General features: G+C 34.4%; 2 protein-coding genes across 2 annotated transcripts in view; both read left to right on the top strand.

Annotated features, from left to right (window-relative positions):
- Nucleotides 1-13,266, top strand: part of LOC112045305 (microtubule-actin cross-linking factor 1) — a 301,412-nt gene that overhangs the window by 26,905 nt on the left and 261,241 nt on the right. The gene's annotated exons all lie outside the window — the stretch shown is intronic.
- LOC112045309 (uncharacterized) lies at nt 5,107-5,828 on the top strand. The gene is made up of 2 exons (XM_024081440.2): nt 5,107-5,529; nt 5,618-5,828. The coding sequence occupies exons 1-2, from the start codon at nt 5,190-5,192 to the stop codon at nt 5,704-5,706; spliced, it is 429 nt and encodes a 142-aa protein (XP_023937208.1). The 5' UTR covers nt 5,107-5,189; the 3' UTR covers nt 5,707-5,828.

Here is a 13,266-nt window from a genome sequence, read left to right as displayed (position 1 = left end):
AAACTACTTGTATAAACCTTCTTCTTGAATCATTTTATTTATTATTGAAAACCAATAAAAACCATTGCGTCGTGTAAAAGATGTTGAAAACAATGACGTGTTATTCTAGTAATAAAATTATTCAATTAGAAATCGATACGAAGTTATTCGATTTTTCGTGTTTCGTATGGCAACATCGATTTGACTTTTGGACAGATAATCTGTTGATGTCAATAATTGTCAATGTCATTCTCATTTTAATAATTAGTTAATGTCATTGAATTAATTTACTGATTTTGTCTGTTTTCTGTTTACCTTCAGTATTTTTTGAACCGAATTATAATTTTTCAAACCACAGCTATAATATAAATAAAACTTGCACGAAGTTAAATTCGAAATTCGAATAATGTTGACCCTGAACCGGAAAAAATACAAGTTTATTTCAGCTCTCAAATGTAAATACAAGAGGACATTTACGCTGCATTAATCAATGTTAATATCAATATTAAAATTATTATAGTTGGCATCAATTGTCAATAAAATGTCACGAAAATACGAATACATTATGTTTGAAACATGCTCGTAAACAAGTACACAGCAGGTGCAGGCAGCACAAATAATGTTTGATCCATTTTTAATGTGAAAAACGATTATTATTCATAAGAAATAATATGTATAACTTTAATAATTTTTGTCATGTTATTGTGTCAAGTCACAACAGAGTGTAGTTTCCCATATAAGTGTTGAAGTGTCGCTCAGTGTATTTTTATGACTAACCAATATTGCTGTATTAAAAAGTACATTTACTGTGTAATTACTGGCGTAGAAGGCATAACATCTAGTCAGATGTAGGACAGCACATAGGTTTTCTTGCATTGTTGATGGTTTGTTCAAGCAATATTTAGTGCATAGAAGTATTATAGTATATTTATCCTACTTTCCTGATTAATATTAAATGTGAACTGTGAGTTTGTATGTCAGTTTGCTACATTTTCACACCCTAAACCAATTTTAAAACAGTAATAAATTGTGCATACTAGAGAATTATCTTAATTCTCTGCGTGTGTGAAGTCTAGCAATCCGCATTGGGCCAGTGTGGTGGACTATTGGTCTAACCCCTATCATTCTGAGAGGAGACTCGAGCTCAGTAGTGAGCCGAATATGGGTTGATGATGACGACGAATAAATTGTGGAATAACATAACATTATTAAATCCACTAAGTAAACCAATTTTAAAACTCTGATTAAATTATTTGCTGGATTTTCATATTTTATTACTATTTCAGTTATCCAGAGTCATCCCAAGTTTGTCAAAATTGCTGGAAAACGACTGATAAAGCAGCATCTTGCTCAACTGAAGAACAGAAAATAATTATGTAATAGCGACAAACACTCCAAATCAATGTTGTTTTCCTCGCTGTAATACATTTGTAAATTCATTTATTTACAGTGCTTGTAAACTAAGCCTTGGTTTTGCAAACAAGCACTTTTGAAATAATAAGGTTGACTATTTGTCCATCTCCAGACAGACAGACAGACCTCATCACCAGATAGGAAGACAAGTTCTGCTGAGGAGAGTCAGCAAGAAACTCAACAGTCACTCTTTTTTAGAAAAGTAATACAATATTATAATTTACAATTGTTAACATCATTACAATAATTTCTTCTAGTAGAAGCTGATCCAATGGCCTCCAAGTAGTGGTGTGCACTAAAGTACTGCATATCCTAAGAGTTGTCTTCATTAGTAAATACAGATTTTTCCACTTTGCTTAATTTTATTACTAGTGCATACCCTGATCGACAACCATATGCACGCCACTGCCTGGTTGGTTGGTTGTTTCATTTATTGATTTATTTGTTAAGCTTGTTGGTTACATAAAACAATAAATCTATTCATGTACAGCTTTAATGTTACTTCATCTCTGGTGTACTTTTTGAGCAGTGAGAGTGATAAAATAAAATATTTTTTTTTTATGTCTAGCAAACTTTTATTAAAAAAATTATTTAACCAAATCCTTATTTATACATCATATTATCATCTCCATATACTTTTATGGGGGGGCGTAACTGGGTTTCTTGGGCCAAAGTTGTATGGGCTGGTGGACATTCCCCTTTCAAGTTTAACTACAACCTGCTTCCGGATATGATCTAACTAAATACTCTGTGGGTTTCTAATGTTTAAGTTAGTGGCCAAGATAACCTATTCAGAGCATAAAAAATAAGGGAAATGTATTGTCTTCTTAAATCCTTCTAAAAGTAATGAGCAAAAGTGACTTAATCTCCTTAAAAATTTAATTTGTTTAAGATGAAAAATTTTATTTTTCAATTTAGTAAAATACCTAATCCTATTTCTCAATTTAAATTAATTAAGAAACAATTATAGAAGGAATTTTCTTAAATATTATATAATTTTGCTTTATTAATAATAAATAATTAATAACTTATTTTCGCTCATTATATTAAATACATACTTAGTTAAATAATAAACATAACAATTTAGCAAATGAGCATTATTATATTTTATACTGACTACAGTTTTAAAAATAATAATCTGCAACGTTCTTTCTAAATGATCTTTTAAACAGGTTTTTGTGGAATGTAGCACTTTGTTGACCACGCAAGCTAAACCTTTTTAATGCAATGCACTTTTTGTTTTTTTTCTGTATCTATCTATATACAGGGTATATAGATAGATACAGGGTATATAGATAGATACATAAATCTATCTTTATACAGGGGTAGTTAAAAGCTTACATCGAGTTTCACGCGGACGAAGTCGCGGGCGTCCGTTAGTATATACAATATACATATAAATGAATCGCTATAATGTTCGTTGGTCTCGCTTAAACTCGAGCACGGCTGAACGGATTTAAGAATCAGACATAAGTTAAAGCGAAGCTTGATTTGAAATAGTAATAAAATACATACTTTCTCGTAATTACTTCTCTTGCATACACAAATATTACAGAACTCATCGATCAATAACAATTTGCCACAACTACTCCTTGGTAATTATAAAAACCTATATTTATTTTTAGATAGACAGTAGACATTTAATTCAATAGAACGTAAGAAAAACAATATACGATTAAAAGAGTAAGTAATTCATATTTATCATTTTAATGGAGATGATTTATAGCAGCCTTGTATTTGTTAAGTTTATCATCCGAGTTGTGTTATCAATCGTTCTGGTATTTTGCCAGTAAAGTAACATTTTAGCCCCGTGTCCTAGATTACCCGGCGTCTGCGGGGCTGGCGCCCAGCGTTCGGGGGTGAGATGCAACTCGATATTACGTAATCTGGCACTGGCTGTCTGGGTATCTTGCTCTACCTACTTAAAACTGTGATATTACGTACTTAAGTTTCTGTAAAACACTTTATAGAGTAATAGCGGACCCGGTCAAGCTTCGCTTTGACTTTGTGCACTTCTGCCCTATCCTAAAATCTACCCTACATCTGCCCTACCCCTACCTTGTTCCTATGCTATCCTATCTTTCAAGTAGGATCAAACCGCACAGGTGTATTTTTACTAAAATTTGTTAAGTAGTATAAGTGTCCATCAAGGACAAACAATGTGATTTATATAGATTAAGACTAGCCCGCGGTTTCACCTGCGTAGTTCCCGATCCCGTGAGAATACGGGGATAAAATATTGTCCTATGACACTCACAAATAACGTGACTTTCTACGTGACCTACCTGTAGCTATGCAAGATAGACAGAGGTGTCCACTGGCTATCTGCATAAAGATGAGTGGTCTGAGTGTAATTCTCTACTTTTTCAATAGAAATAACATGTTCACGTACAATTACTTAGATGATAAATCTAGAAAGTGAAGCGCAATTTATATTCAATTGATGCGAGCATTTATTATGCATGCATGGTCACATTTTATGCAATATTTTTACAAACAAGTTCAATTGACCACAATAATCACAACGTTATTTAATTTCTAATTAGAATTTAAGTAAATCGACAGTTTAAATTAAGTACTTTTAAATTTAAACTCTAAAATTTTAAATTTAAATTTATTTCATTAGTAGATTGTTGAGTTCTTTGAGATAGCTACCGCGATACCGGGGGGTTTGAGCGAGCGCAGAAGCATCGCCTGAAGGAGATTCGAAGATACGATAACTTCAAAAAGCTTCCATTTACTCAAAAAAAATATTTTAATATTGACTTTTTAATTAATTAAGAGATGATAAGTCAAGCATTAGCTCTGCCTCCGATTCGGCATGCACCTCCAACTTTTCAGAAGTGCTTTTTAAGAAATTAAATATCACGTGTCACAAACGGTAAAGAAAAATCATCGTGAGGAAACCTGCTTACCAGAGAATTTTCTTAATTCTCTGCGTGTGTGGAGTCTGCTAATCGGCATTTGGTCAGCGTGGTGGACTATTGGCCTAACCTCTCGCATTTTGAGAGTCGACTCAAGCTCAGCAGTGAACCGAATATGGGTTGATAATTATGAAGTCAAGTCAAGAATAATGAGGAAAATTTTCGAACCTTTCATGTGTGTTATCGCCGTTTAGTGTTGGAAATAGTAGTCCGTGATAGTAGGAGAGCTGGCAAGAATTTTTGGGTAGGTATTTGAGGCAAGCTGAAAACTTGTCCTGTACCTCTCCTATTATATCCCAATACGAAACTGCAGACCTGGCTGGTGAGTAGCGGGGCTAAATCAACCCCCAAATTTTTAAAAATATTTTTTTTTTTTATCCAAAAATATACTTGAGGCAATTTGCAATTTTTATATGTTGTAGTTTAATATTTATAGAATATAAAAAAAAATAAGCCAGACGATTCAGTCGGGGCTTTAACATTGCCAGGCGCGTTCAAAAATATTTTGCAAAAAAAATATAAAAAATGTATTTGAGGCAACTTGACATTTTAATAGAGTATTATTTATAACTAAAAAATAAGACTCTCAAAAAGACAGATCATTTCGGTGGGACTTTTTCACCTGCCAGGTGATCTAACAAATTTTGTATGGGTGCGAGTGCGAAGCGCTATAGACAAACTGTAGAGTGAGATAGAGCGTTTATCGGCAGCTGTCTGCGTTCTTGCTAGCTGCGTTACTATTGGCTCTGGCGAGGTCACGTGACTTACTACAGCCATACTACCATGTGATTTTTAGTTGGAATTTCGGAGTTGTTATTCTCAGCCGTATTCTAATATTTGTGCTACACGATTTATAAGTTAAATTATTTTAAAATGTCTAGTGGAAAATTAGTTTGTGTCATTTGCAAAAAAGACGATGATAAAGTGATTGCGTTTGTAGAGAAAACTTTAAAAAATTGTGATCCCTCTACTTTACCTCCGTGCAAAGCTGAATTACAACAACATCTTTTAAGAACGCAATATATAACGAGTATTTGGAGAAATGCATATTTGCGATTCCCCAGCAGTTTGACACCGAATAGAAACGGATGGACACTTCATGAGGATACGCTACATTTCCACTGGTTCGACGGAGATTGTATGCCGCAATCAGTATTCGACGCTATTGTTCATGAAAACAATAAACAAAATAATATTGGAAATGATACTACAGGTGCGTATACATAGTTTTTTTTTTTTTAACTGCTGTATTTTAATTACTATGATTTATTTAATCAATCCATATATATTACTTTTCGCAGATAATGCAGGGGTATCCGAATTAGACACAGATGAATCTGAAGTTGATTCTGATAGCTCTGATGAAGGAGCATCTACAGAAGAAGAATGACAATTTCTTTCTGATATGACAGGGAATTAATTACATTGATATTTGTATACTCATAATAATTCTGCAGCTGTATTATTAGTATATAATTTTTCTATTTCAATAAATCTGATTTTGTAATTTTATATTTTTGTAATAATTACTTTATAAGATCACCTGGCAGGTAAAAAGTCCCACCGAAATGATCTGTCTTTTTGAGAGTCTTATTTTTTAGTTATAAATAATACTCTATTAAAATTTCAAGTTGCCTCAAATACATTTTTTATATTTTTTTGCAAAATATTTTTGAACGCGCCTGGCAATGTTAAAACCCCGACTGAATCGTCTGGCTTATTTTTTTTTATATTCTATAAATATTAAACTACAACATATAAAAATTGCAAATTGCCTCAAGTATATTTTTGGATAAAAAAAAAAAAAATTTAAAAATTTGGGGTTTGATTTAGCCCCGCTACTCACCAGCCAGGTCTGCAGTTTCGTATTGGGATATAATAGGAGAGGTACAGGACAAGTTTTCAGCTTGCCTCAAATACCTACCCAACAATTCTTACCAGCTCTTGGACTATGACAGATATGACGTCGCTCGATCTCGTGTTGGCTTCAGTGTGCTCGAGGCGTTCGAGCCGTCCATATCTCTCGAAGTGTAATTATTTATGGGTTACTTGGGATAGGCGGGGAGAGTGACTTGAGTGGAAAAGGGGAGTGTTAGTCGACTATCAAAGGTACCTTTAACCCTACACACATCGTTCACAAGTACGTGACTCCACTCAAGGTTATTCTCTGCCATTCTAGGGTCTTATTTCGGTAACAGTTTGATTTGTTAATTAAGTTGTTCTGACAAGTGTTGTGACCTTTGTTCGACATTAGTTTTCTTATATTTGTAATCACCTTTGAGTCCTGTAGTGTTCGTGTATATATACACCGGTAGTGGGGTAGTGTTCGTGTATATATACACCGGTAGTGGGCGAGAGCGGCCAGTCTATGGCTGGCATCGAGAGGAGGCGGACGTGTGCAGCTGGCCATTATAGTGTAGTGGTGAGACGGTGACTTACTGCTATTACGGTAAGGACAAGGGACCTTACAAATGGCGACGAGGTGAAAAAAAAAAAAAAAAAAACTGTAAGTAGTTATAATTATTATCCGTAAATTGTTGTGTTCTGTTACTTGGTAATTGGCAAAATCGCTTGCCCAGACTACGGACCCGGTTCTTGCCTGCCGGTCTGGTTTGCAGCGATTGAGCTTAAACTAAGTCGCTGTGTAGACTATGGTCTAGGTTACAGCGACTAAAAAGAAAAAAAAAGAAAGAGAATAAGTAAAAAAAGTAAAATGAATACAGCAATGCGGTTAGTCAGTTTTATTTTTGAAAAGGACAGAAGGTCGAAGTAATAATTATTCTTTTAATACTGTTGAATAAATTTAATGTTGTTTATCAAGACATTGTGTGATGATAGATAATCAAATGACATGGCATTTTATGAGTGTACAAGTGATAGACACGTCGTAGCGTGGCAATTTCGTTAAGTGGGCAAGTGATAAGCCAAATAGCTAAATTAGTTACCTTCGTTGAGTCGAGCGATCCGTAAGCCGGGACAGTATCCCGCAGCGATAGCTGGAATAGACATATTCCGTTTTGTGGAGTACGCCTTGCCGATTTGCCTGCTAGACTGTCAAGTTCACTATACCTGAGCTGGTACGGCCAGTACGGTAAGACAAAAGTTGTTGTGTTGTTTGCCAGTTGGAGTGACGGTCTTACATACATTACGTATTTACTAAATGACGTATACAGGAATTTAAATTTATTTATCGTCACATCAAGTATTACCCTCAAAATTAAAGTTTAATGGGTATCGATATTCGTTGCAGGTATTACATTGTACAAATTTTATGATAAACATCGGGTATGGCCATAGTAGTTCTAGTGTGAATTAGCGTTTGAATAAGCGATAGCCTTGTCTCAACGTTTTATAATGAGGAAGGCGGTATTCGTGAGTTTCAACGTTATTTAATGGTGGTGTTAAGAGTCCAGTATTACAGCGATAGGTATACGGTGCTACAGTACACAATTAAGTGAAAGTAATTAATTCAGTGAACAAATTAGTGATTAGGTAAATCGCTATAGATACTGAAAAGTAGTAAAATTAATAAAATAAGGAGTCGGTTGTGCCATTTAACGGGGTCAATCTCGGACTGATTTATTAATGTTTTATGTTTACCCTCATAACATTTCAGCTAATACATTACAACGTGATCTAAAACTAAAACCATGGTTGATGGTTTGTATAATTTGAAAAGGGATAGAAATTATAAACGTTAAATGGTCAAATGTAACTTTTACGATGTTTTACATAATTTTAATGTTTATCAAACGTAAGCATAATAAATAATAAATACTCTTGGGAAGTATTACCCAAGTACATTGTGTGATGTTAAATACATCAAAAATATCCAATGGATAGCCAAACTTCCCAGTAGCGTGCACTTCATATAGTCATTAAAGTACGGCATACCCATGCCACTGAGACCTTCACATATATAATATTGGCAAGACTAAGCTAAACTTATAAGGAGTTTAATTATATGCGAATAGTGCAGGAGTTGGCGTAATATGAAATAAAACGCGGTGGCAAGTCTAATAACTATTTAATTACAACCAACATGACAATAACAATGCTTTCGTCTTCGTCTGTTCTGTGTCAAGCGCATAAGTCGCCCGCGTCGATAAACATTGGCATACTGCAATTTGCGCACGGGTTTGTGCGTGAATTGAATCTATCGTGTGAAGTATGATAACAAAATATTGTAGGTGCGGCGTGTAAATGGATATGTAGTGTTGGTATGTAAGTATGTATGTAAGTGTGACGATGGTGTGGAAAATATTAAATTAAATATTTCAAATAATAATAATATTATAAATAAATAAAATAAATAAATAATGTATATAACCCACTCGTACATCGATCTTTGAGATAAGAAGGAGATTTGATGACAAAAGGTTGTGTAAGTTTTACTAGTGAAAGATAAGAATAATCGAGAGATTTAATTGGGATTTAGGTTGAGCAAAGCTAGTGATTTAATAAAATGTTGGTATGGGGAGTGTTGTGAGGTTGTTGTAGTTGTGTCGTGGTCAAAGGGGTCACTCCACTGCGTCGTGGGTGTTGGTCCTGAGCATGACATGGGCTATGCTGTGATAGAAGGGGACGTTCAACTTGTGGTTAAGGTGGTTAAGTGTTGTGAACGCAAAATGGTGTAAAGGATCTCATAGTAAGAGACCATTCTGAACGAATGTGGACATGGAGATGTCACTAAGAGTTGCTGTTCGATGGTGAGGTGGTGCAGAATTGTTCTGTCATCGTGCAGGTGACACTCAAATAATAATTATTTGTCTTTGTATTAGGGTATTAATACTAAATCACTGTGTTAGTTTGAAGTTATAAATAGCCAAGGAACATCCGAAGTCAGGCGGCGTGTTATGTGAGCGACATTGAGGGAGTCGCTAAAAGTTGTAGTTGTTTTACATTTGAGTTATTTAGTATCATTCGATTAAAGATTTGTTGTTGAACGTTGAATTGAAATTTGTTGTCGTTTCACCCTTATGTGTGTGTTATGGTGTATTTGATAGAATTCTTAATTGATCAAGCAGATGCCATTGTTTAACCTGCAAGTTTGTACAACTTGATGAAATTTAGTTTTCTTATTTTCAAAGAGTTTTTATGATGGTGCTCTCAATGCGTTGTGAAGTGAAATTGCACAGGATCATCATTTGGTCGGATTACAACAAGCTATAATTATTGATTAGTCATTTTGCAATGTAGGTTGGTGGAAATACTTTCATCAAGACCTAGCGCAGTTAAGTTTAAGTTTTGACGCAATTTAACTATGTATAGGTGCATGATTGAGTTTAGCAGGTGTTAGCAGTAGACTGTAAATGGCAGAGAGAACAGTCCTATATATATATATATATATATATATTAGAATGAGAAACAATAGCCATTGGTTTGAAGTCAAACAACATTGAGACTAACAACGAATGAGCGGGTCAGTGTAAGTTTCAATTTTACAAAACTATTTGTTACAATTAAATATTATAACAAAGTAAGAGCATTGCGGCAAAGTTAGAATTATCTGTCAATTATTGTGACAGCTTTTGACGGGTACTTAATAATACTTGATTAATGAAAACTGACATTTGTGACAGGTCCAACCAAACGAATGTTCGAAATATCATCAGATTTTCTTTATATGTTGTCTTATATGTTCTTTATATGTTTAAAAAAAAAAAAAGATAGTCAAAATGTAAGACCGCTATGTAAAAAAAAAAAAAAAAGAAAGAGAGAGAGGAACTGTTGAGTTCTCTGTCATCATTGCTTCCAAAGTAATAGTATTAGAAGTGCCGTCCAGTGTATTGATAAATCTGACTGCATTAGTGTCACTTGTGGAGCAGGGGGTTCAATTAGTGGTCGATCCTACGATGCTTACAGACTTTCTTACGAGTGTCATCTGTAATACGGAAATTAGTAAAAACAAAAGGTTCTTACAATGTTTGAGAGTGACTTACTAATAAAGCTATAAAATAGCGATTGCACAAATACAGATTATACCAGTGTACAATTTATTTTAGCATAATAAGCTGTGTGAACTCTCGGTGAACTTGGAAACGTCAGCAATACAAATAAAGTAACTTTCAACAGTCTACCACACACGTTTGCAACAAAAGTATATTGAATTTGAATAAGGAACTCTTAAAGTATAAAACTGTCATCTGGTTTAAAAAAGTTTTTACACAGCTTTTGCCTTAACTGGAACTATGTGGTACGGACATCTCTAAAACCAAACAAAAGGATGTTCTTATTTTGTGATGTTAGTAAACATACTGAAATTGTAACTTATGCCTGGTTGATAGTTACGTTCCGTTATGCGAAAATCGCTATCTTAGCGATGTCTCATAATGCTCAACAGACTATTTAAGGCGGTGATGGCGTAATTAATTTTATTAAGTTGCAGATAAACATGTGTGATGGTGCGTGCTCGTGCAGACGCATGCTCATGCAGGCGAGTGCTCATGAAGGCAATGCTGCAGAAGTTTATGCAGAGCGCGGAGGACCGTGTTGTTCGCAGTGGCTCTGGTACATGCTGTGGCACTGGATTACAATGGGCGTGATGAACTCCAGTTCTCTGCCCAATGATCACACAGTTAACTGATTTGCCAGTTCAGTCCAAAAGTCAAGTCGGGCCAAAAGAAGAAGGAATCGGAAGAAGAAAAATGTATTTGGAACTTCGGAATTTCATTAAATTGAAATTGGGTTAAAAGCTACGGAATTCCATTAAATTGGAATTGGATTAAAACCTTCGGAACTCCATTGAATTGAAATTTCTTCGGAATTTAATTTAATTGAAATTGGGTTAATACAACTTTGGAATTATATTAGATTGAAATTAGCTTCGAAATTCCATTAAATTGAAATTGGGTTAATAAAACTTCGGAATCCCATTAGATTGGAATTAGCTTCGGAATTCCATTAAATTGAAATTGGGTTAATAAAACTTCGGAATTCCATTAGATTGGTATTAGGTTAAAGGCTTCGGAATTTAATTTTAATTGAAATTGGGTTAATACAACTTTGGAATTACATTAGATTGGAATTAGTTTCGGAATTCCATTAAATTGAAATTGGGTTAATAAAACTTCGGAATTCCATTACATTGGAATTAGCTTTAGAATTCCATTAAATTGGAATTGGCTTCGGAATTCCATTAGATTGGAATTAGGTTAAAGGTTTCGGAATTTCATTAAGTTGAAAATAAAACTTCGGAATTCCATTAGATTGGAATTGGCTTTGGAATTCCATTAGATTGGGAATAGGTTAAAAGCTTCGGAATTTCATTATATGGAAATCGAGTTAAAAATTTCGGAAAGGAAAAAAAGAGGGAGAGTATTGGAAGAAAGTGGAAGATACTTTCGACAACTTTAATCCTGGACCACATGTGGTTGGAAATCAATAGGTGGAGAGTATGGTAGGAGTAAAGGAAATATAACAATAATTAAATTTGTTAAATAGGAAGGGATGTAGTGTTCGTGTATATATACACCGGTAGTGGGGTAGTGTTCGTGTATATATACACCGGTAGTGGGCGAGAGCGGCCAGTCTATGGCTGGCATCGAGAGGAGGCGGACGTGTGCAGCTGGCCATTATAGTGTAGTGGTGAGACGGTGACTTACTGCTATTACGGTAAGGACAAGGGACCTTACAAGTCCTATAATATCTGATAGTTAAAACCATATTTTTTTACCTTTTATCCAGTAATGCACTGCAGCAAGGTGTATGTCACAAAGCAGCGAAAGAAAGCATTGTGGTTCGTTCACACGACAATATGTGTAGCTTTCTATGACAATACTAGTACGTTCGTGATGCAATCGAATGGTTCTTGTTCATTATTCTTAGCCGATCAACCGTGATTATCTCTTTTTTTCACCCGATTCACAAATGATCTTGACATTGGATATTTGTAATTGCTTTTCATTTCTTACACGCAGGTAGAAATTGTTCTCCGTCTACATATTTTTTTTCGTTATTCCGTCTTGCTATTTGCTGGTGTAGTTTCTATTTCAATATTAATTTATTTATTTGCAAATTGTATAGTTACATTGGTAATGACAATAAATATTGAAGTTCGTTTGACAGTTTGGCATATACTGCCATAGGTATATAAACCTAATCAAAATAAATAAAATAATAATAGTAGATTGTTATACAAGGGGCTAAAAAGACCCATTATATACGAGGTATTTTTAGGACCCGAGACCAAGGCGAGGGCCGCCTAAATAGAAACCGAGTTTATAATGGGTTTAGCCCCGCTCTGCTTTGCGTAATATTCAATAATTTATATTAATTGAAAATTAAATATACAAAGTCTACAATTTTGGATATTAAGGGAGATGCTTTTCCCCGGCAACACAATTTCCGACTCCTGTGAAGATGTATAATGACTATGTGAGGTAAACGTGGTTAAATAGTTTTAAAAACTCCTTTCGTAAGTGAATCCATTCGTTGTTGTTTTCTCCACTTTACCTAGGTAGGTATTTAATTAAATGTGTCTCGACTTTGATGGTAACAGATTGAAAATTTCATCCATCTCCAAATTAGGATCACCATTCTCACTAGATTAAGACAACAATAACAATTAACGTTGAACAATATGTAAGTTACGGTTACAAATTTACAATAAATTTCTTAAAAAGATCAAGTGTGTATTATTCACGCCAATTGTTTTTTAAATTCTCGCTTTTTAATTTTATTTTTCTTTCACATGAGAATAAGGCAAAGGTATTACACCGTACAGGATGTCCCATGTCTTCAAATCTCGCTCTATTCGCAACTCAATAAAAAATAAATAAAAAAATTAACGCATTCCACAGACAAGAACGCTGCATTTCATTCTAATTGCAAGTTTTAATTTTTATCAAACAATCAGGGCTTTATCTAATAAGATGATTCTATTTACGAATAAAACCTCCTTCGTTATAAAGTATTCTAGTACTAGGCTAGTACTCGTAACAGACGAAAA

The sequence above is a fragment of the Bicyclus anynana genome, chromosome 2, assembly GCF_947172395.1.
Source record: "Bicyclus anynana chromosome 2, ilBicAnyn1.1, whole genome shotgun sequence".
Taxonomy (NCBI): domain Eukaryota; kingdom Metazoa; phylum Arthropoda; class Insecta; order Lepidoptera; family Nymphalidae; genus Bicyclus; species Bicyclus anynana.
The sequence above is the reverse complement of the archived record's forward strand: the minus strand, read 5'-3'. Positions and strand labels throughout refer to the sequence as shown.

Excerpts from the sequence above, each read along its gene's own strand:
- LOC112045309 (XM_024081440.2), top strand. The coding sequence starts at position 5,190 with ATGTCTAGTGGAAAATTAGTTTGTGTCATTTGCAAAAAAGACGATGAT. Across the intron at positions 5,530-5,617 it reads TATTGGAAATGATACTACAG|ATAATGCAGGGGTATCCGAA; the intron begins GTGCGTATACAT and ends TACTTTTCGCAG.